The sequence below is a fragment of the Calonectris borealis genome, chromosome 3, assembly GCF_964195595.1.
Source record: "Calonectris borealis chromosome 3, bCalBor7.hap1.2, whole genome shotgun sequence".
NCBI classification, from domain to species: Eukaryota; Metazoa; Chordata; class Aves; order Procellariiformes; family Procellariidae; genus Calonectris; species Calonectris borealis.
Window position 1 is genome coordinate 35,174,613 of NC_134314.1, and position 24,938 is coordinate 35,199,550.

Below are 24,938 nucleotides of genomic sequence, written 5' to 3' on the forward strand. Positions count from 1 at the left end.
AGGCGAGCCAGGAGCCACCTCTGGCCCTGAGGCCTCCTCATGCAGTACGGCTGTGTCCCTGCACCAAAAACAGGGAAACCGCAGCCAAACTGCCCATGCGGAACGGCCCCCGGCACATGAGAATACCCACTGGCAGCAGCCAAACCCATACCAGAGTCTGTGCAAGCGATTAAATAGAACGGGTAATCTCACACCATTGCTTAAGGCGCTGTGCCCATGCCTTGTTGTATTTAGTGTAGGTCCAGCCACGGAGACTCACCTCACAAAATCTCTCCTTTCCTCTGATCTGAGGAAGAGAAGTTTCTCTGCTAAATCGTGCTCCAGTCTTGCAAAGCCACAGCTGAAGTTATGAACGGATATTATGTTGTGCATGCAGTTCTCAGTGAGGGACAAAAATGCCCTTTATACTTGTTTTCTACATCCCATACTTCTAAGCCTCTGCATGAGTTATTGTTTCTTTATTGTAACCTAGAGACATTGTGTGGCTTTTTGAATAAAACATCAAAAGTGTTCAGCACTGGAGGTATTACAAACATATTTCATTTGATTGATTAAAAAGAACTCTCTAAGGAAATATTTGATTTCTGCACCATCCCTGAACATTATAAGCTCACATGACCTCTAGCCTTTCATTCCCTACAGAGTACTTGCACAAAATCCTCAGGGTAGAGTATATTATAATAACCACGGAAAGAATGCAATTGTGCATTTCAACCCCCATGTCCTCAGTTACTAACATGTAATTTATGTATTGCAAAAATGACAGGTTTTCCTTTCAGTAGCACAAACATCTTGACCTTGTATAAGGTTCACTTGATGTGGCAAAGGTCCTTAGTTTGGTTGCTTTTACATCTCAGTTAGCTTAAATTTGCTAATTCAAAATGAAGCTGCATGATGTCAAAAGAAAGCTGCCCAATTTCTATAAACCCCATATGATGGGACTAAATGACATTTTATTAGCAATATATCAATTTGTGCTAGACAGGAGATTTATTTTCTTGTGATTGTTTAACTCGATGATAGAGCTCTCATTTATTACTGTTGTCACTGTAATTAATTAGGAAGCTCTTATAAAAATAATCTGGCATTCTAATCTAAGCTCTGAGTCATTTTTTCATTTTGTGTAAATAAGTACAGGCTGGTTTTGAGGCATTATTTTAGTTTATTCCAACCAAGGTCCTGGCCATATGAGTCCATAATTTAGTCTCTCTCTTTATGATACATCTTGAGGAACCCGTTGTGTACCATTGCTCACTGTACTGAGCGCTTACTCGGTGGTCACAGGTGAATGATTAGCAAGCTCAGCTCCATGAGGGACAGCAGCAGACCACCACACAGAAGTATGATTTGCATGGATTTCAGATAACCTCATCTGCGGTGAAGAGTAAACAAATGAGTTAAGAAGTCATTTTGAGAGGACACTCATAAAACTTCCCAACCACCATGTAACCCACTCGCACCAAATCTGAAACATTTGAGGAATATTTTCATTTTTATAAAATGTTGTTGGGCAAATCCTTCATGGCTTTTTAAAATAGAGGACTCTCCTGTGGCTACCTGAATCTAAAGCTGCAGTCCTCCTCTCTCCCTTTGACCACAGTTACCACCTCCTCCAAACAACAGGACCTGGAAATCTCCCAGGGTGTAGGACTTTTGTAGGCCTTATGGAATATCAGACATCGTATCAACTGATGTGTGTTACAAGGTCTTGCAGAGAGGCAGTCAATTAGGCATGACATTTAGCTCATTAGTCCACAGTTCTAGTTCTTATCATATATATCTGCAATTTCTTTTACAGTTTTATCTTCCTGTAAGTGGTGTATATAAAATAACAGAGAGATGTGTATATAAAATGCACTGAAATCATACACTTAGAGTCACTTACCACTTTTCTTTCTTACTCTTCTCATATGGCCATCTAAACTTGATGGCTAATGTGCCACTATTTGTTGTAAGATCAGCCATTTTAACTGCACAATTATTGTGCGCATAATGAATTGTTTTTAGAAAGTCTCCTGGTTCTCCATATCATCACTTAAAATAAAAAGGACTCCTTTTTAATTAAGTAGTGGGAGCTGTTCCATGAAATATTGCCAGTGCAGAAAATTTTTTGAGAAGTTAAATAATAACTAAAGATAATTGAGAGTTGTTAGCAGGGAAAGCTACAATTTTAGATATTTGGAACTTGCCTGCATTGTATGATAACCAATATAAATTAGGTTTCTGACCGTAAAAAATTGTACTTACAAAGAAAGGAGACTAGATACTTATACTCAGAATATGTAAAAAAACTTTCCACCAATCCTATCTTCCGTTTTGGCCAAATCTGAGCTTTTTTAGAAATGCTTTCACATATAAAATGTTGTCAGGGATATTCTTTATGATACAGTCTTCCCTATCTGGAAAGCTTTGCCTTTTTCAGGAGAAAGGCAAAGGAGAAAGCGACTGGCTACGGATACAGCACTACTGCGCTCCGCATAGGTACTGCCTGCAGGGTAGAGGCTCAGGTCGTGCAGAAGGGAAAGGGAGCTCCCTCAAGCCCGTGCAGAAGTGCTCCTCCTTCCAGGAGCCACCAGTTTCCTTCCTTTCCTGAGAAATTGCTTTCCAGCATGGAAATGGCAACAATTTCATAAAAGCTGCCTGTAAACAATGTTTTCAAATGTTGTCATCCTTATTCCCTCTTTCTTAATTTTGCCGCTTGAATACTGTTGTGTACTACTGTTGTGGCATTTTCTAGATAAATATTAAGCATCTAACGTGAAGAGCATATCATGAAAGTTTTACTTGTCCTGCTTCCTTCCTTCTTTCATGATTAGAAGAAAGCCTTTTCTTTTTTTTTTTCAGGGATCAAGGAAATAAATACCTGATTCACTCCCTTGGGCCTCCTTTTTCTGGCCTCTGTTCTGGAAAGCATGTAAACATGAATATTTTGGATGTTACTGACATTGAAAGCATGGAGCTATGAGGGTGATCAGAGTATTGTCACAGTTTTCCCGATGCCAAAGCATGTTATTAAACAACAGAAAACACTTCTAAGAAAGGATGCATGATATTTACAGAAATAATAAATCAAGCCTTGTGCATAACTTTTGCACAGAGCCATATGAAATGCAGCTACAAACTCGTAAATTTTTTGTTGGTGACATATAATGTTTCAGAACAGTGTAATTTTTAGCCCATTCATTTGGGGTGATCATAAATGACTGGAGTTTGCATGAAGAATGCATAAATACTGTGACAAACAGGGAAATACCAAAATGATTTTAATGACTTGTGCACGGCTCTCTTCATTTCTTGGTAACTGCTGATTTGCTGGGTGATTAAATCAAAGACTGCTCTTAAGGAAGAAAGAGGAAGAGATTAAAAAGTGGCAAAGACAAGACTTTAGCCCAAAGTAAATAATGTCAAAGATCATGAGATAATGGCGGATGCCTCATCAGTTGTGAAATAAACACTTTCCAGATTGACGTTTAGGATCAAAACACATCCTGAATTGTAAAGATGCTGGTATTAGAAAAGGGGAATTGTTTCTGGATTGTGAGACTGGCTGACACCTCTTCTTAGGGAGACTTGCAGGGGTATGTCTAAATCCGCATTAGGAGACACTTCGGCCATCGTCGAGACCAGATTCATGAGCTGCCCAAGCAACAGACTTGAAAGGCCTGTTTAGCTGTTGGTAGAGGCTCCTTGAGAGAAAGAAGGACCTGTGCTAACCCTAGGAAGGCCTGGCAGAACGGCCGCATTCATGTAGAGCAGCTGCTGCCTCAGGTTGCCTGTGGAGCCCACTTGGACCATGCACAGCCACCCCGATGGAGAGCAGGAGATGTGGCCGAAGGGTATGGGGAGAATGAAGAAGTAGATGTGTGCAGGGCTCGGCATGAGCTGGCACTGGAGGGTCTACCTGCCCCAGTTAATGATGGGGAAGGCTCTCTCTGGGAACAGGCAGCAGTGTGGAGCGGGGCTCGTCAGAGGCCGTAGCTTAGTCCCGTCTGGGAACTGGCAGGGATTTTAACAGCTGGAGCTGCTGAAGCAGCCAAACTGGCCCCAACACGGCCCCGACCTTGAGGATGAACTGGAGAGGGACAGATGCAATACAAGTACATCTCACCTCATAACTGCGTTGTACACAACATGAGCTTCCACTGGAAAAATTCATCAGAATGTGAATGAACTTTGATTTCAGGGGAGTTTTAAGCTGGAATTTTTTTTTCCAAATTGTTACTATGCATTTCCCAAACTTTTTCCCAAGTCTGCTCAGTATTATAAAGAAACATGAATGTTTCCCATATGAATCAAACAAGGTTTATAGCTTTTCACAAGTTTTACTGACATGTGGTACTGAGCGCCTGCCATAATAAAGGAAATTCATGTCAGTGGGAATATTAGAAAGAGAAGAAGAAGGTGAATTATTAGGAGTGGAATGTCTTCTTAAAGCTGGCTTAAATTCATAAGAATTTTCCAGTGTCTGTCTAAAGTTTTTGCTGGTTTTTGTACCCACATGTGAGCAACATGGAATAGTATAATTGCACCACACTGTTCTGCAAAGATATACTGTGTTAAGGAAGCCTTTTTATTAATGACACTGTACTTGGCAAACGACCCAGGAACCGTATCAGAGAGAAAACCATTCAGAAACATGTTTATTTTAAACTTTCAAGTTGGAGTCTCCTGTTTAACTGGGTTTACACGGTTGTAGCTTTTGTGACCTTAGCAGAATTATTCCTAATTTATACTAGCATAACTGAGTAAATTCAAACCTTAGAAAGCCACTGGAAATACCAATAGCATAAAAAGCTCTGGTTTTAGTATGGCACTTAGAAATGAGCTGGGAGTTTGCAACACTGGGAGAAGTAACTGGAGAGGCTGATCAGACATGACACCTGGAAAGTTAATGTCGCGGAACACTTAGCAGATAGAGTTTTAGGTAGTGTATATACCTATCAAACTAATTAGGTAGTTTATTTTAGCTAATTACATTTTTGGGCAGGGATCCAAAAGTTAGTTAGGCAGGATAGGTGGAGCGACATATATATTTTATCTATAAGATAAGCCAAGTCAGTAGCAAAGCTCGTGAAAGAGTGCGAGAAAAAAGCACTCGTCATCATTGTAGGCACAACTTACAGTAATAGCATGGAAGGGGAGATTTCAAAGTTTTGTATGAAAATTTCACTTTTACAGTGTTAAACTGAAAATTTTTTAAGGTTGCATTTAATTGTTTCGTGTGTACTTGAAGACATTATTAACTTGGCTATAACCCATCTTCCTTTCTATATTAAGTTGACCTGTCAAAGATAAAACCTCCTGCTCTTCAAAGCTACAGTTCCTCATGGATGTACCAGTTCAGCAACAGTCAAAAAAGAAAATATATTCTTGAGGGTAATGAACTAGCCAGAGTAATCAAAATAAATTATTATGGCCAAATATTAAATCTGAGAAGACAACAATGCAGCAATACCAATCCCTGATGATGCAGCCTAGTACAATGCTGTTTGTTCTAAGATAGCATTGCTATTAGATTTAAAAGGTACCATGAAATTTCCAGGCACTTCTGACTGACAAAGAATATTTTTCATGTTTAATTTACAGTCTTTGTGAAAAAGGAACTTACAAAAAATGTCCTGCAATCATTTGTGTCTGATTGTCTTCAAATTTGCTTGTAGTAAAAGCCCCTGAAATGGTTTACTTGCAGTGTTTCTGGATGACTAAGCCTATATTTTAAATAACAGCATGAATGTAGGTAGGGACATAGGACTGGGAAGAAATCTCCTCCGTTACTGAGGGTTACTGAATCCCATCCTTTTTTCTCTATTTCATATGTCACTATTTCATTTTACACTCTCTTCTTTCTGAAGCAGAGACACTTACGTGTTGAAATACACTGACCTTGAGTGAAATTCTTCACCTGGGCACTTGGGCTTTATGCAGGTGAAGAGAGAGGGTTTGGGAGGAAAAAACACCTACTCTCAAGACAGGTTTCCTACATTTCATGTGCCTTCGAGACATATATGACATAGGGGCATTCACTGACCCTGCCCTCCTTGCTCCGTTCCCACTCCAGTGCATTTTAAGTTTGTAAAACTTCTTGGTCATGTATCGGTCCCTGTTTTCTTGTGTATTGAGGTACACAGGGCTCTTCTGAGATTTCTCGTTAGTTCTCAAACGGTAACTGCAGAGGCAGTGTTAGGAAAAGGTGGAGGATCCAATTTTTTCACGCAAATAAATGCAGTAACTTGGCTTAATCTTCTGTTGCAAAGGAAGGCTGCAATATCTGTATGGCTCTGAGATTTAAGATGGCAATTGATCCATGATGAATGTCATTCTCTATTCATTTCTGGCAAAAAGGTACTTCATTTATTTTCACCTGTAAGAAAGTGTTGGATCATTCCACATTCTCCTTAGTAAATGAAATGGATCTTCTCCTTTGTCTTCAATGTCAGGTTAATCCACAGCGGTAAAAAAATAACAATTTAATATAACTTCAGCATCTTTTGATTCTGCCATTACATCTGTTAGCTCACCACTTTCCCTTAAGACAGAGAACGTGATGAAAAACACTGAGACATCAGGAATAGACATACTGGTACTAAACTATTAATTTGTTTGAAAAATAACAGGGCTTTCTTCCTTTCTAACTTCTATTGTTTACACTGGGGACTACCCAGGCCTTTTATGACACAAGTGGAGTCACAGACAAGTGCATCATATAGTTTGTAAACTGATGAAGCTCTGTCTTATTTGATTTGTAGTCCTTATTTTTCCAGAACCACTGTGCAGGCGGTTAGAAAACACTAAGAAAGAGATTTTTAAATGCTGCTTGTTTAGTCTGCCCTTGTATTTTGCAGCTGACACCAGTCTTGGAACAGATGATGTTTATGATGATAAAGGGTGCCAGTGTGATGTGTCAGTAGAAGATCTCACCCCTGCTCTTAAAACTGTCATCAGAGCAATCAGGCAAGTAAAAAGTACTGAATGAATAAATATTTGAGATTTCTTTAATTAAGATACTAACTAACTGCCTGTCAATTAATAAAAAGGTAATTAGTTGAACTTATTACATGGCTATATTTCTTACATAACTAATGCTAATATAGTTTATTTTTGCTTCCTTTTCATTAGTATTTTATTTACAAGTCGAAGTATTTTATCTGCTCTGTTATCAGCTTTTCAATGTCTAAAAATGTTACATGATTTGTTTCAGAAAAGAAAGAGAGTAATGAATGCTGGTTCCCACTATATTTCCTGTAATCCAAATTACTGTAAACCAGTTTGATGTAGTTTTACTGAATGTATATCACCTTGCCTGGAAAAGTTATTTCCTTTAAAAGTTTAGGTTTTTATTGCATTTCTGTATTCCTGAAACTATCTGTCATATGGCTCTTATTTCAACTTTCTTCTGGTAACAGCAGAATAATTACACTCATTCGATTGTGCAAAGCCTTGCCTGCTACTATCCATTGAACTAAATATAACCCCAATAATTTAAAACTAATAGTCTCCTCCTTTTCCAAGAAAGTAGCAAACTGCACTGAACCTTATAAAATTACCTGTATTGAAAGCTTAAGTTTAGCATTCGCCCTCCTGAGACTGCCACGGCTCTTCATCTTCCTGAATATTTTGAAGTGCAAATCCTGACAGGCAAAATCCCCACCATAAAGAGTACATCGACAAGCAAGGAGAGCTCAAGCATTCCCTTTCTGCTGACAGCAAACCCGAAGTTGTTGCTGAGGGTCCCACTGGCTCTGCATCACAGTCACAGCAGTGCCCGGCACCCTTCTTGCAGGCAGGCAGGCAGGCAGGCAGGCAGAGCTGCAGGGGATTTCTGCAAAACCCTACGGAAAGATGATGTTTTCCTGCAGGGGGACTCTCGCCTGAGTTTTCTCAGCACTACGGGAAGAAAGAACTCAAGCTCTTTATGAAATAATTTCATACAGTGATAACCTATGGGCTACTTGTATTTCTTTCCCCTTTTTCCACTCATTGCCAATGAAGACAAATAGCGAGTAAGGCTGTTTCTAATACTTTTCTACTAGCACAAACAGCTTGACAGATCACTTGCAGATGTCTGTTCCAACCATTTTTCCAACCTGCCTCACAGGACGTGTCAGATACCAGGTCCGTGTCCACAGCCACTGTAACTGGCAACTCAAATGTCACTGCCAAGACCCGTCTCTTGCCGGCAATGTTTCAGCAAGTGACAGAAATCCTTCTACACAGTGGACACCCACCTACAAGGCATGCCTATTCCATCAAATGGAAAATGCACAAATTAGGAACAATCAGCATAGTCCGTTGGCTCTGGTGCCACAGATCCTTGTCTGTGATCTTGCATTTTAAACAGACTGGTTGACTCTTGGCTCCAAGTGCACCTTGCTACTGTACTGGCAAGCGATACCAATGGTCATCTCATTCTTAATACTGTCCAAATTCCTTAAGATCAACTTGACATTTTAATACTAAATTCATGGAGTTTGTTTTCAAAGGCGCCACTGGATTGTTCAATGCATCACCTGCATCTCTGCTTGGTTCTCTTGGTGATTATCAGCCCAAATGGAAAGTAACCAAATGTGAAGGACGTAGTTGGCAAACTTTCTCCACAGTGCCATCCACAGAAATGTTCAAATAAAAAGAGCAAAGATGCAACAGTTTGATTGTTTCAGACATGCACTATTTAACTGATAAGAGTCAACTTTTTAGATCATCTCCAACTTTTTCTCTGCACGCTTGGCTTACCAAAAACCAACTCATTTCACCAGTGAGGTTGAGAATAAGAATTCTGCACCTCCACTTGCTATCAATTAGCCACTAATCTCTCCCATCTCTGCCTGCAAATGTTAGTGTTTCACTAGATTACAAGCAGCACATACATCTTGCTTCAGAAACATACCTTTGTTTGAGATCTGTAAAGCAGTAATATGCCATGATCTTCAGACTTCTGTTAAATACTATACCTTAATCTCTCAAAATCAAGAGACTGATAATTCAGTTCATCAGGTAGCTGATACTCCTCTTTCTGATTATTCAGAGTATCTGTTACCTGACTACACTGGGATCTATGCAAACATCTGAAGAAGGATCTGAGACACTATATAGTAACTGTAGAATTTCAAGATGATAACATCTGCCTATATGGAAACTTTGTGCCTCATTTTGAAGTTTATTTTTAGCAACAGCTTTGAATTGCAAAGGCAATGGGGGATGGTGGAGGCTGTTTTTCCTTTCTTGCTGGTATACAAGAGCAGATGAAGACAGAAGGAACTTGCATAGCTTCATGAGGCACTATTCAAAAGACCCCAAATATAAGCACATACAGTTAAATCCATTTTGGCTACATCACCTTGAAAAACTGCAGTAAGGGAGAGTAATTATTTTTTCCTGCTTAGAGCTGGGTGCAAGTTGTTTCACAATGATACAAATGGTCCTTTTGTTTTGGGGAAAAAGTGAAATTACCAAAATTAATTCATGCCTGTGGGTTTACAGAGGTAGAGCCTCTCAGTTTTGGAATCAGAAAGAACTGGGGTTTTTTTCTGTGAGAGGAGCCTAGAATATGCTGGTTACTCTCAGGTTGGACAGCCTTCAAATAGCAGAAGACAAAAACTAGCTTATTTATAATCTTTCGTTTTGGTAATTTCAAAGTGTACTGCTTCAGTTTTGACCTTGCTTACTTACATTTTTTCCCAGGACTACTTTATTCTTGAAAACAACTTCTTGATTTTAAACAAACAAACCCCCAAACTTTCATTTTGAAATGGTCAAAACAGGAGATGGAGAAAATAGTCTTTTCCTCAAAAAGTTCTTAACATATTGGCCCTTTCCAAAAATAGGACTCCCAGCCAGTCCTACTGATGACCCACTGGGCAGACCTGACGGGTAACATGTCAAGCTGTCAGCCTCCTCTCAAAGCCCCCCAGGCTGAGTCTCCCGCAGCCCATCTCTTGTGCTGCTCCCTCCACCCCCCTTACCACAAACTCTCTGTCAGGAAGGATCAAGTGAGGCAGTGGGGAAAGTAAGGAAAAGCTGCTCGATGCATTTGCACAATGTTGGGTGAGTAGGGAACAGACGGGTAGCGTGGTGAAACGTGGTGTGCTCCACAGCGTGCCTTGGGCCCGGCCAGCATCAGTCCTGCTCCTCCGCAGCCTCCGGCTGGGATCAGAGCAGTGCACAAAGCAGTTCTTGCCAGAGGTACACTGAGCCTTTGTGCCAGCAGGTTTTGTAGCACTACTCAACTGGCCCTAGCCTTGTCATGAACAAAAGCCATTAATATCCTTCAGAGTTCCTGGAGACTAACAAAAAACATTGCATTTTCCAGCTCTCTCTGCTAGTTCACGATGATGAATGTATACAAAAGAGACTAAAAAGAAGATGAGGATACCTTGTTTCCATATATTGAGATATCTCTGATCATTTTTCATAGCAAGAGGCACTAAATTCTGTAATACTCTCCACAATGGAAATGATGGAATTATTTTACTATTTACGGAATACAAAATTAGATTTGAGAAGCATAAATAAATATGCAATAGGAAATAACTGCAATGGCAGGAAGATGAACTTGCTGACGTAAGAGGTCTTTTCTCTTTTTAACTGTAGCGATTGCATAGATATATTTTCATTTGTTGTTAATAAGAAATAATAATAATAAATGTAGCTAAACATAATGAAATTTGAGAATTCTTGAGCTGATAAGCTATATAGTTGAATAGTCATACATATTTAGTAGCCAAAGGAAAATACAATTTACCATTTATGTTCAATCTTTGAAATGTTTCTACTATACCTATAAAATGTATTTTTAGCAGCCATTATGAATTTGTTCAATGGTGGTGTTTCAGAATCCTCTGTTTCTTTTAAATCCCAACACATTGCGTATTTTCTGCCCAGATAGTCTTCAGAGTCTAGGCAAGGCTCTTAGATGTGTCTTTGGCTACGACAGCACTGTGCTTGGGAGAAAACAATGTCTCTGGCTCCTAGGGGATGGGTTAGTCAAGGTCAAGACCTGAGAGAGGAGGCAATATTGACCACATGTAGTGGAACTACCTCTCAGCACCTTTGACTGTTGGCCTCTCTATATTTGATCCTGATCTCTTCTGCACATTGCAGTTTACCAGGAAGAGGGTTATTTAGCAAGATAAGGGTAGAGAGACAGAGGAACCAGCACAACTAAATCTGTGTGCACCTGCTTTCCTGATGTAGTAAGTGAGCAAACAACCTGTAGGCACCCTCTATGGGCAAAACAGCCTTCCTGTCTTTTAATCTTTAAGGCAGGAACCATGTGTGAGTCTACCTGAATCCCAGTAGAATGAGTAGAATGAATCCAATTTCTTCCTGAGATAGTGACATGACTGACAAGATACAGGTTTAAAAAAATAACATGAGTGCAACAGGGCTGCACGGAGGATTAGAGATGTTCTGACTCAGTGCCATTCTCAGTAAAGTGCACTAACGACAAGCAGAATAGCTTTTAATACTGGAAGGGGCAACATGAATGGAAATTAAAATACAACAAATGCCAGGAAGGAGATACAACCTGCATATTCAGAAAACACTGTTATTCTAGCTCAGTGCTGATCCTGCATTTGACAAGACTTAAATGAAATGGATGCTGCTTTTGGCTGCTAGGGATCAGTAAGACAAAAATTGGTATTTGACCTGTAACTTTCTACAAATTACCAGGCCATGTAAAGATTAGTGGGACCTGTAGTTTAGACGTTAACTATAGACAAAGCATTTTGATATATTGGTTTAATTCAACACAAAAGTTTTTTTTTCTGCTCTCCTCTGGATGCATCATTGAAATAGGCTACTTTTTATGGCTAATTCTCACCAGAAAATTGTCACGCTTATGACTTGAGTACATTTACGACTGTGTATCATCTATCACATTAGATTTAAGTTTTAAAATACGACCTCACTACACGGTGTACAGCGGTTTAAAAATACAAATGACGTTTTAAAAAATCAGGGGGACTACAGGCTTTGTTCTTTCGGGTTAATTCTTACTTTCAGTTACTGCTGTTTGGTCAGTACTAGCAGTTCAGTATTGTCAGTGGCCACTGTTTCGTTTATGGTGAGTCTTGTTTGCCCCCTTCTGGCACAACTAGAAAAGACACACCGAGCTGTACTTCGCCCTGTTCCTCCCGTTTGTGTCAAGGGAGGATACTTGTGCTTCAGATACTTGGGGTATGAATCAATTCGTGCTCATTCTCCCTTTTTTGGGCGGGTAGGTTATCCACCTGTGGCCACATAACTGAACCCTTTGTTTTTATCACACAGGAACACACCAGAATAGGCAACTTTTTATTCTAGAAGCATGAATGAAGGAAGCTCAAAGGTTTTTTTGTTCACAATTCAACTACTACTTTTGAATATGCTCTATATAGTTGTAATAATCTCTCAGGATGGGTGTTCAAGCCTATCAAGTTCAATTGCATAGTTATTTCAAGATATAGAAAGAGAACTGAATTTTTAAAACTGACAGTAAATAACTATGGAGAATCAATTAAATTTAATATCTGCAAAACAGTTGCTAGGCTTCATCACTGAAAGAATTCAGGTTTTCTGTTTCTTAATTAACTTTCAGGCTTTTAAAGTGCCAGTCTTTTATAACCCTTCATTTTTTTGCACAGTTTTTGTAAAATTTTATATGTTCGAAGCAAAAAGAAGTAAGCAATATGGGTCTGTTCCAAACCCTGCTAAAGTGAATTAAGATGGCAACACATGAGCTAATAACTAAACCAGAAATAGTACAGTTATGCCTCACTGATACAGCCGTGAGGCTTTCCGTCCTGTGTTTGACTTCTGAACACTATGAACAAACTGCCTTGATAACCAAAAAACCTGTTATAAAGCTGCAAAGCAGTAATGAAGACTTTTGCGCACACTGGTTAAGAAGCTTCTATGGCTGTTAATAAAAATTAGTCTTTTGTCTCTTCTCTTGTAAAATCACCCAGTTATGGTAAATTCAGTTGTCTTCAATTATGCTATTAATCCTCTCTGGCTCTGCTTTTCTAATAGAGTTTCATATTTTTACTCTATCAAGAGCGTGAAGTAAAAAATTGTGACCACCAAGACAGAGAGAATAATAACAAAAGAACAATACTTTCTTGTATGTCAGCTACATCGTTTATTCTTTGCAACCTGAATAAAGAACTAGATTCCAGGAGATTGTCTGCCCTGCCAGACTATTATGAACAGAACATCTTGGCATCATTTGACAGCTGAAAGAAAAAAAAATCTGCATCCCAGCTTCAGAGGCCTTCAGATTATAAAAGACACTGAAAGCCATTAGTCTGTAGAACTAGCTGACAATGGAAAAGAGGAAAATGCATCATCTGACATATTTAAAACTGCATGGAGATCAGTCCTGAACTGTCAAGGTGATGGACTACTACTAACAGGCCTTTTGCATTTTTAACTTCTATAATCAGAATTATACTTGGTTAATATTCAAGGATCACCTCCTCCAAGCTCAGGAGTGATGCATCCTAATAAAGAGGAAGTCAGGCAAAAACACCAGGAGGCCTGCGTCGATGAACAAGGAGCTCCTGGACACACTCAAACACAAAAAGGAAGCCTACAGAGGGTGGAAGCAAGGACAGGTAGCCTGGGAGGAAGACAGAGAAATTGTCCGAGCAGCCGGGGATCAGGTTAGGAAAGCTAAAGCCCTGATAGAATTCAATCTGGCCAGGGACATCAAGGGCAACAAGAAAAGCTTCTATGGGTACATCGGGGATAAAAGGAAGACCAGGGAAAATGTGGGCCTCTCTGGAACGACACGGGAGACCTGGTTACCTGGGATATGGAGAAGGCTGAGGTACTCAATGACTTTTTTGCCTCAGTCTTCACCGGCAACTGCTCAACCCTCACCGCCCAAGTCGCGGAAGGCAAAGGCAGGGACAAGGAGAATGAAGAGCTGCCCACTGTAGGAGAAGATCAGGTTCGAGACCATCTAAGGAAGCTGAAGGTGCACAAGTCCATGGGACCTGATGAGATGCACCCACGGGTCCTGAGGGAACTGGTGGATGAAGCTCCTAAGCCACTATCCATCATATTTGTGAAGTTGTGGCAGTCCGGTGAAGTTCCCACTGACTGGAAAAGGGGAAACATAACCCCCATTTTTAAAAAGGGAAAAAGGAAGACGCGGGGAACTACAGGCCAGTCAGTCTCACCTCTGTGCCCGGCAAGATCATGGAGCAGATCCTCCTGGAAACTATGCTAAGGCATATGGAAAATAAGGAGGTGATTGGTGACACCCAATATGGCTTCACTAAGGGCAAATCGTGCCTGACAAATTTGGTGGCTTTCTACAACGGGGTTACAGCATTGGTGGATAAGGGAAGAGCATCTGATGTCATCTACCTAGACTTGTGCAAAGCATTTCACACTGTCCTGCACGACATCCTTGTCTCTAAATTGGAGAGACATGGATCTGACAGATGCACCACGCAGTGGATAAGGAACTGGCTGGATGGTCGCACTCAAAGAGTTGTGGTCAGTGGCTTGATGTCCAAGTGGAGACCAGTGACACGTGGTGTTCCTCAGGGGTCGGTATTGGGCCCGGCGCTCTTTAACATCTTTGTCAGCGACATGGACAGTGGGATTGAGTGCACCCTCAGCAAGTTTGCCAATGACACCAAGCTGTGTGGTGCGGTCGACACGCTGGAGGGAAGGGATGCCATCCAGAGGAACCTGGACAGGCTTGAGAGGTGGGCCAGTGCAAACCTCATGAAGTTCAACAACACCAAGTGCAAGGTCCTGCACATGGGTTGGAGCAATCCCAAGCACAAATACAGGCTGGGCAGAGAATGGATTGAGAGCAGCCCCAAGGAGAAGGACATGGGGGTGTTGGCTGATGAGAAGCTCAACATGACCCGGCAATGTGCACTTGCAGCTCAGAAAGCCAACCGTATCCCGGGCTGCATCAAAAGAAGCGTGACCAGGAGGCTGAGGGAGATGATTCTCCCCCTCTACTCCGCTCTGGTGAGATCCCACCTGGAGTACTGCGTTCAGCTCTGGGGCCCCCAACATAAGAAGGACGTGGACCTGTTGGAGCAAGTCCAGAGGAGGGCCACAAAAATGATCAGAGGGCTGGAGCACCTCTCCTGTGAAGACAGGCTGAGAGAGTTGGGGCTGTTCAGCCTGGAGAAGAGAAGGCTCCAGGGAGACCTTATAGCAGCCTTCCAGCACCTGAAGGGAGCCTACAAGAAAGCTAGAGAGAGACTTTGTACAAGGGCACATAGTGATAGGACAAGGGGTAATGGCTTTAAACTGGAAGAGGGTAGATTTAGATTAGATAGAAGGAAGAAATTCTTCACTATGAGGGTGGTCAGGCACTGGAACCGGTTGCCCAGAGTAGCTGTGGATGCCCCATCCCTGGAAATGTTCAAGGCCAGGTTGGATGGGCTTTGAGCAACCTGGTCTAGTGGAAGGTGTCCCTGCCCATGGCAGGGGGGTTGGAACTAGATGATCTTTAAGGTCCCTTCCAACTCAGACCATTCTATGATTCTATGATTCTACGAGTCTATGATACTTCAAGCTCTATACCAGTGACAAGCAATCTCATTTTTAACTGGAAGTTTCCAGAATGAGAAATACCAACAACCTAAGCACCATGGGAAAAGGCTCATATTATTTGGAAGAACATTTATGTATAATACAGTAAACAGTAGAGGATCACTATATATAAATAATCTGATTCTACATACCTATTATCATAATGTCTGTCCTAACAGTATACCTAAAAGTATGGTTTTCCTAAATTCCACTGAAACACCACTAATCTATTTTTATCGCAGAGTGAGAGCCATGTTTTGGTTTTTATTATCATTCATTGTCTTACAGCTGCTAAATACATACGGAGGGAATATATTAGCATGAAATATTGGGATTTGGAATAGGATAACAATTTACTGTCCCTGCTTTTTAAATTGCAATAGATAGCAAATATGAGCAGTTTGGCCCTAATGGGGATTCATAAGCTCTGTAACACAGACCAGAATGGTCAACACAGCTGATCTGTCGGCTTCTCTTCCAGCTCTCCCATGGTTCTGTCTTTCGCAGTTCTCATGTAAACCAAGGAGAACTGGAGCTTTTACCAGCTGACCTGGAAAATTGGCCCACTGTCTTTTACTTTCCAAATTTGTCATTTCTATTATTCAAAATTTGCAATTTAATATCAAGCTTTTCATTCTAAGAAGAGCTACTCAGCAGACATCGCACATTCACATAAGCATCACAGAAACTTGTGCAAGTCTCACATAAATACATATGCCATTCATCAATTTTGGATATTTACTGTTATCTGATACTTACTATTCTGCAGTAAAATTCAAGGAAAAAAATCACCAATGCTAATTAAGCAATAATTCCCTTAGATTTCAATATGGAACAAACATCAGAACTTCTTTTTAGCTGCAAAGTTTGATCTTAAGTCAGCAAAATAAATTAAAAACAAATACTTAAGCCTGAATGTTAATTAAAAATAAAAATTGATGAAAAATTAATGGGTGCATAAATTTACATTTTTTACAAAATGGAAAGCAAAGAACTTAAAATGAGCACCAGAAGAAGAATACTATTATTTATGTTTCTGTAATCAATTTGTTAGAGGAATTTTCCCTCTAACAAGGACAGAAGAAGCTTAAGCACAAATGTGGCTTTCGGGATATTTCACTCAAGTCAGTGGGACTAATCCCAGGTTTAAGTTAAATATGTACTTCAGTACCTTTCATATCAGGACCTAGCATAAAAAAAGCCAAATATGTTTATATTGACAAATTAAACATGCTCTGCACTCTTTAAAATAGTGTTACCTGATCTCTCTTAAATAACAGTTCAAAAGGATAGCTACAATGCATTTGTACTTACACATTTGTACTTATAAAAACAATTTTGTAAAGGGAAAAGTTCACTTGCACAAGCTGTATTGAAAATATCTTCCATTTAAAAATTAGCTGTCAAATTTTGTCACTGGAATATACTGTATTGTTTCACAACTGTTGAAGATTAATCTGTGAAACGCTTTTTCTCCACAGAATTATGAAATTTCATGTTGCAAAGAGAAAGTTTAAGGAAACACTTCGTCCATATGATGTCAAGGATGTCATTGAACAGTATTCAGCAGGTCATCTAGACATGTTATGCAGGATTAAGAGTCTTCAGTCACGGTAAGGAAAGAATAATTTCTGCTCTGCATAAGCATCTTATGTCATTCACTGCATAATGAATATTGGTAAGGTTGAACATTCCTATGTTATATTTGGGTACAAATTGCCATCCATGCTTCAGCCCAGCCCCTCTTTCTGTGAACGCAGCTAAGCCAGAAATTACATTGTGGGTAAAAACAAACAAAAAACCATGTATCTAAATCGTCCCCGGAAAATGGAAATCTGAACAATAGAAAACGTAATCCTTTCTCTGTAAAGGCCATTCATAAACAAGGAATTTAGTCACGAGGTTGCCAAAAGGAGGAGGTCGACATTGAGAACTGCCTTTCTCCCATCCCAGACTTTCTCTTTTCACATAAAAGAATTTGGGAATGTAGTATTTATGTAGTTTTTATATTCTAGATTCTCAGCAATAATAATTAAAAAAACCCCAAACAAACCAACATGGCATCATGTGTATCATTACCAGCATCAGGGCTGAGATTCCTGCTTCAAACTGACAACGGTTAGGATGGGAGAGCTGAGGGTGGCACTGGTATGTCTGTTCCCCCCAACATCAGGCTGCTGGAAAGACCACCGCCTCTCGCCCTCTCAGCAAGTCTAGCCCTGGCTCTCCCAGATGATGGCCAAGTTCTGGCCCTCAGTTAGTGCCAACGGAAAAGAAAAGCTGTCTCTGAGCTTATCTCCAAATGCTCAAAAAGCATTTCGTTTTTTTTTCTTAATTTTTGAATAAAATTAGGTTAACTTCTTTCTCGGGTGCTTTTTTGAAGTCCTATGATTTTATTTTTCAATGTACAGATTAGCAAGCACTTCCATATCATCACTGTTTTCAGAAATCACAGCAGCTTTTTATTTCTCTTACAGCGTTGACCAAATTCTTGGGAAAGGACAAATCACAGCAGATAAAAGAAGTCGAGAAAAGAATCCTGCAGAGAATGAGACAACTGATGACCTCAGTATGTTAGGCCGTGTAGTCAAGGTGGAGAAACAGGTAGAGTGATTATCTGTGTCGCTTTGTCTTGCTCTGTTGCTCATGCCTTTTGTGTATTTTATTGCCAGTTTCAAAGGCTGAACAGGTAAAATTTTTTTTTTCTAATATCTGCTTCATTTACATGTTGAAATAAAATTGGTATGAATCCTATTACCTTAACTGTCTTCCATGTACAGAAAAGCAAGGAAGGAAACATCGCAGGTTACTAAATTTTCTTCCCTTTTATCAGCTTGCTTATGAAAAATCTACATGGCTTTTGACAACCTTATTTTTCAAGAGTCAATAGCATATACCAAGCTCCTCCCATTTTTCTCTTCAGCAGTCACATTTTCCTTTTGCTTGGGTTCCAAATATTTTAAATTAGTATTTGGCATTGATGTTAACCTTTTCCTCTCCTCCTGTAGGTACAATCCATTGAGTCAAAACTGGACTGTCTATTAGATATTTATCAACAAGTTTTGCGAAAAGGATCCGCATCCGCGCTCACTTTGGCTTCCTTTCAAATGCCAGCTTTTGAGTGTGAGCAGACTTCTGATTACCAGAGTCCATCAGACAGCAAAGATTTGTCTAATTCTGCACAAATTAGTGGATGTGTATCCAGATCAGCTAGTGCCAATCTGCCTCGTGGCCTACAGCTTATACTGACACCAAATGAATTTAGCACTCAGGCTTACTATGCTTTTAGTCCAGCTATGCATAGTCAAGCAACGCAAGTGCCAAACGATGGACCTGCAACAGTTAATAATACATTAAACCAAATAAACCAGGCAACTAAGCCAGCAACTCCAACAACATTACAAATACCACCTTTCTCATCAATGAAGCATATCAATAGGCCTGAGCCCGTTCATATTATTCCTGTAACCACACAGGAAAATATTTCCGATGTCACCGCTTGCCTTGTTGCATCAAAGGATAATGGACAAATTGCACAGCCCAGTGCGACAAAGGATCTCACATGGAGGAAAAGTCTGGATACAGAAGGGGAACCTTTGCTCTCAATTAAGCCTGTGGTGCAAATGGATTTAGGAAAATCTTTATCTGTACAAAACCTCATACAATCAACAGAAGAACTGAATGTACAGATTGCTGGCAGTGACTCCAGTGGTTCCAGAGGTAGCCAAGATGTATACTCCAAATGGAGGGAGTCAAAATTATTTATAACTGATGAAGAGTTGGAGACAGAGGCAGGAACAGAGACTACTGAAGCCATCTCGCGCCCATTAGTGGAAACAACTCTCTCTGCTGACTCTCTAAGGACTGGAATATCAAGATCATCTCAAAGCATTTGCAAGCCAGGGGACGGTACAGAAGCACTCAATCTGCTCCACGTCAAACTTAAATAACAGCTTGTGGGCTTTCTTCATTGGCTGGGTCATTCCTCTAGTCATACATATCATAGCATGAACTGTTTTGAAAGCCTTTTTAATAAGATAAAATCACAAAAATCAGGATGAATTTGAGAAGCAGTTGAATGAGCCCATATCTCCTAGTTGCATGAAAATGCATGTTTAAGTGATGGCTAAAATTCAAATTTACACCTACAGTACAGCAGCCTTTATGTAGTACAGTAGGTTTAAATGATGAGTTGCCTACAAAGCTAATGCTGCAGGATGTATCAAAAAGCAAAAATTTGAGCATTTAGACCTAGTGCTGTTTCTACAGGGCAGAAGTAAAAAACGTAAGGTTTAAAGCACTTTGCTTCTGAACTAATTAAATATATATATATATAATGTCCTGATTTAGATGATAGTTTATGTTTACAACAAAAAAATTATCTACAGCTGCTAGCAAGGTACCAAGGAAACAAGTAATATGGGATTAGAAATGGCTGCCAGTTGCAAGATACACACATTAGCTCATCAGTAATCAGTTATTTTTAACTCTGAAGAACAGTACGTTAATATCCATCTGATTTTTGGTGATTTAGTGCTGTGGCAAAAGTACCTGACAGACCACTATCACATTGTTCTTTATAACGAGAACATTATTTTGCTACGAAAAGTTTGTATTTTAAGGACTGAGGCTGGCCTCAGAAGTGGATAACCTGGGTGATTGCACTAAAAATTCAGGGGAATCTCTCCTTCCAGTCTCATTGACGAGCTATCTTGTGAATCTGAAACATTTTGGCAGCAGTAGGTGAAGGAAGGAAGCAGGCGCTGCCTTTATTGTAGGAGCAATATTTCCTCCTATGGAAATTTTGGCAATTTTCCTTGCAGTCCCAACCTGATACCATGACAGTACTTCATAAGGCTGGGAAAGGAGGGAAAATGAGGAACTGAAATACAGAGTAAAATGAAAGAGGATAGAAGAGGGAAGAGAGAAAGACAACACAATCAATGAAGAAAAAAAAGAATATGGATTTAGATGGGCAGGAATGGAAATGATCCCAGAAATTAAAAGAAGGTAAAGAGGCAAAAAGATTTATTTTTTTTAAATCCAGCCTGCCAGTCACAGATATTGAGTGCTATTTCAAAAAAAAAAAGCCATGTAGGCAATCAGAAATGGAAATAGAAGTAGGGAAGACCACCTTAACTGAAAAAACCTGAAGGCAAGGTTTTTTGTTTGTTTGTGTTTGACTGCTTTTTAAATAAAAGGGGAAGAGGAGAGAGGGGAAAGTGGTCACACTCTTATAGCTCAACACTGTGTCCCAACTGCAGTCATTTCTTGTGAACTTTCCAAGAAAGGACCTTCAGACTCCTTCCTCCTAATACCCGAGGTTTCAAATTCAAAGCCTGCATCAGACCGAGCATTCCTGCTTGATACATCCTCTTTTTTTCTTATCCTAACCTACACTTTACTTCTGCTGAGACGCAGGAGCAGTGTTAGTGCCTATCTGCGCATCCCCAGCAAGGCTTCGCCACTGGAAGAACCCGTGCAGAGCCTAAACAGGCTTTCGCTCTTCCCGGCTGAACAAGGTTTCTGTGCGTTGCCTCCCCCAAATTTATACCCCACCTGCACCACAAGCTTGTAGACAACCTGACTTGGGCTCAGCTTCCCTCTAGCAGCAGGAACACCGAATGTGCGGGGGGTGCCAGTGCCAGCTCACTCAGGGCAGTGTTTTCTCAAGGCCCAGACCTGCTGGGAACTTACTATGTACATCAAAAACGTCACTCCAGTCTTAACCATGGCTAAAGATTGTATTGTGAAGGACTTGATCTGTTTACTATGAAACCATTGTAATTTCTGCTTCCATATTTCCTTTACAGAAGTATTCCTGGATGTTACATGATAACCTTACTATGTGAAAGTACATGCAAACTGTAGAGTGTATATATTGTGTTGTTATACGGGGTCCATGGATGGTACACTGTGTTCCATGGCTTGCGTCGGAGCAAACTTCAGCTGTTAAACCCTGAAAGACACCTTGAAGCACAATTTCCTCGCCACTGATTTGCGATATAATTTACCACATTCAGTCTTTCCTGTTTTCTTTTATGTGCAGTCTGATCATACTAAAGTCTGATTACAACAGTAATTTTGTGAGGATAAATAGGATTTTTTCCACATCTCACTTCATTTAACTATTAACTTATTTGAATGTCTGCAGTTTATCCAGACAGATCTGTAAGTTTAAAGCCCTATCCAAAATTTTAAAACTTACAAGTTTTTTTCAGGCTTTTCTTTCTTTTTCCTAACGGTTTATGGTGCCTTTCTTGCCTTTCATACGAAGCATCCCATTGGGCTAAGCGTAAACCTGCGCTTAGATTCAGTTAAGGAGCAAGAGATAGGGCACATGACAACTGTGTGTCAGTAATGAAACTCCCTTCCCCTCAACAAGATTGAAAAATCAAGGCACCATGAGCTGGACTCCACGCTTCCACCTTCATCTGCATGAGCAGATGGCTGCACCCCCACTGAGCCTGGAAGGCGTCAATGGGAGAACTGAGCATTGGCCGGCCCTGCCTGTAAAGACTCCGTACAGAAACAGGGCCTTGGGTTTTGCTGATAATTTATCTCACAGAAACTTGGTATTTTTGCCTTAAATGACATGCTTGAGTCCTTCTAATTTTAAGTTAATTTATTTAATACAATTTTGTGCACAAAAGAATGAATTCTATAAATTATGTATGAAAATGTTAATGTCTTTACAAAGTACTAATAAATCCAGAAGATCATATCTTTTCAAATTATGGTTTAAAATCCTAATTTTTTTCTTTTATGCTCACGATTATTATTTTTGTAGCTGCAAGTCTTATCATATAGGAATTTTTTAACATAATATTGATAGAAAATAGAAAGAGTAGTGAATATATAAAATTCTGGAGAGGAAGAATTGTTTGTTTGGATTTTTATAAGCTTTGCTCGTATTTTCTCATGAGGAGTTTCCTGTTTCTACGCTCTCTCTTTAAAAGACAGTGTCATGACTGACAGTCATTCATTGGTTTCACAAAAGAAGGAGCTGTCTGGCTTTTCAGGTCTTGTCCTGAGCTGCTTATTAAAGTCCAGCTCATGACAGCTAGTAAGAATTGTTCATGAGTAGGCACAAAGGACAATTTTTTTTCTGATTTACAATCCACTTGAGGATTGTTGCAGAGAGAATTTGAACTTAAGTAAGAGCATCAGGAATTAAGCCTTATCCAAATAACTGTTTTCTGATCAGCATGTTTCTTGTACCTGATTGAAGAGAGAACTGAAAAGAATAGTTTTGATGATTACTATTTGTTTAAAAATTTGTATTTGCTCCTGGCTTATATGATCTATACTTTTTATTTAAATATGAATATAGTGTTTTAGCCTAGGGTTCAAGATTGCAAAGATCATACACTTTTATTCACAGTGCCCACAGTTGTTCCACATGTTTTTGAGATAATCCTACTTAAAGTGACTGCTCTCATTATAGTATGGTGATGAGTAATTCACCTGCTCTTCTGTGGTAAGTCAAATCATACTGAATCAGTGATGTATAGTAGAACATCTGATGTACAGTAATATTTCTGGATTGGGACCTGCAATCCTTACTCAAGCAAAAATTCTATGGAATTCATTTATTCTATTGAATTCAAGAATTTTTCTTGAATCAGGAGCTCAGATTCAAATCCTTATTTTGTTGGGCATCTGTTTAAAGTGAAAATGGTAATATTCCAGTTATTTCCTGAGGAAACTAATACTTAGCTGAATTTACCCATGTCACATTGACTATATAAAAAATAACGCACAAAGTATTGATGTAAAAAGGGAAGAAGAGAAGGGACATTTTTAAAAAGCACAGAGAAAACGATAATAATCAGAAAAGCGGAGTAAGCAGGAAAAGAAAATATAACAGCAAAGGAACGAAAAAAGGGTTTAAATACTTGAGGCTAAATTCATCCTTGGATGGCTTCACTGATTTCAATGAATTCACTGCCCAACTGGGTGAAGTTCAGCCTCCATTGGGATAATCAGGCTCAGTTCCACTGACCTTAAAGGAACTGAACCCATCTATACCAGGAATGAACTTGCCTCTGGGCCAACTTTTATCCTGACTCATATGTCATGCAATCCTTTTGGATTCATTAGGTTTGAATGAAATACAGGTCAGAAAAGAATTTGCCCCAGATATTTCTGCTTCACATTTTTTTTCAAGTGTGTTAATCGACTTAATTCAAATGGATTACAACATCACATAAAGTGCTGTCACTGTCTAAAAAGGTTAATCGGTTTTTGAAATAAGAATTGTCCCCTGCGGCGTCAGTGGAAGCATGTAATATTTTCCTGTTCATTCATCTGGATGCAAATGTAGCCATTCATTCAGCTGTGGCCACACACAGGACAATTCCAGACATATCCAATATCATCTGCTACTGGAAGCATTTTTTACTTCTTTGAAAGATAAAAAGCCAGTTTCGTAACAGGCTTAGAAAGCACGAAGGCTGCTTCCACTGACACTGCAAGACATTAGCCAGTACATTACAATGTTAACTGTAACTTCTTGACAAAGTTGAATCCATATTGTTGTTAATAAAAAATGATTTGAAAAGTACCACGCTTACCGTTTTTTTCTCCTTACATAAATGATTGCATGGTGTAGGCACATATCAGGCAAAAAAAAATTTAAACTTGTTCATTGTTTTCCTTTTGAAGTTTTGTAATTTTTTTATTAAATGGACCAAAACACCACAAAGGAAGTTTACTAGAATAGAACGTGCACAAACTAGTCTGATACATTCAGTTTCTGGTAACTGTTTGCAGCAGAGTATACTTAAACTTCAGATGTTTCAGCACCTCTATGAAAATTAGTTTGGAAGTTATTATTACCTACCCTGTTAGAGAAATGGGAATTGATTCAGGATCAGCAATCAGGGGCCTGTACGAGGAGCAGGATTCCTAAGGGAAGGCCCATTCCCTACCTCAGTTTAACTTGAGTCCTTGGTGAAGCCCTTTCCTCTGCACTGAATCACAAAAGTTGCTCTAGAATGCTACCACACCAAACCTACAGCCTCTTTCTCCTCATCGCAGTTCCTGCAGTCCTGCTGAAGATAAGCTGACAAAAAACACAGGACAGGAAAAAAGGCAAACATGTACGCGCACTCTTTTTTTGTAAAACTGGGCGGTCTTGCTTCATGTGTACATAGAGATAGTAGGGAAGGCTCAGAAGACAGCAGTGTGAAGCTTTTCCCTGTTGAGTTACCTCGCTGATCACAACGGCCAGGCACAGACAGTAATCTGCATGTATAAAGACACATATATAAATATTCACCATTCAGCTCTGTGCAACAGGAATACAAGACTGTGCCTAAAAGGGAGATTTAAACCCTCAATCATTTAGCAGATTTTCAACGTAACTGAAGGGGGGGGTGTGTGTG

At 39.8% G+C, this 24,938-nt stretch overlaps 1 protein-coding gene across 1 annotated transcript in view; it reads left to right on the forward strand.

Moving 5' to 3' along the window:
* KCNQ5 (potassium voltage-gated channel subfamily Q member 5) overlaps positions 1 to 20,627 on the forward strand; it is a 300,311-nt gene extending 279,684 nt beyond the window's left edge. The window contains exons 11-14 of the mRNA XM_075145320.1: positions 6,843 to 6,951; positions 17,031 to 17,162; positions 18,027 to 18,153; positions 18,558 to 20,627. Coding sequence (XP_075001421.1) covers positions 6,843 to 6,951; positions 17,031 to 17,162; positions 18,027 to 18,153; positions 18,558 to 19,499 — 1,310 coding nt within the window. The 3' untranslated portion in view covers positions 19,500 to 20,627. The remainder of the gene's footprint in view (positions 1 to 6,842; positions 6,952 to 17,030; positions 17,163 to 18,026; positions 18,154 to 18,557) is intronic.
* The last annotated feature ends 4,311 nt before the right edge of the window (positions 20,628 to 24,938 follow it).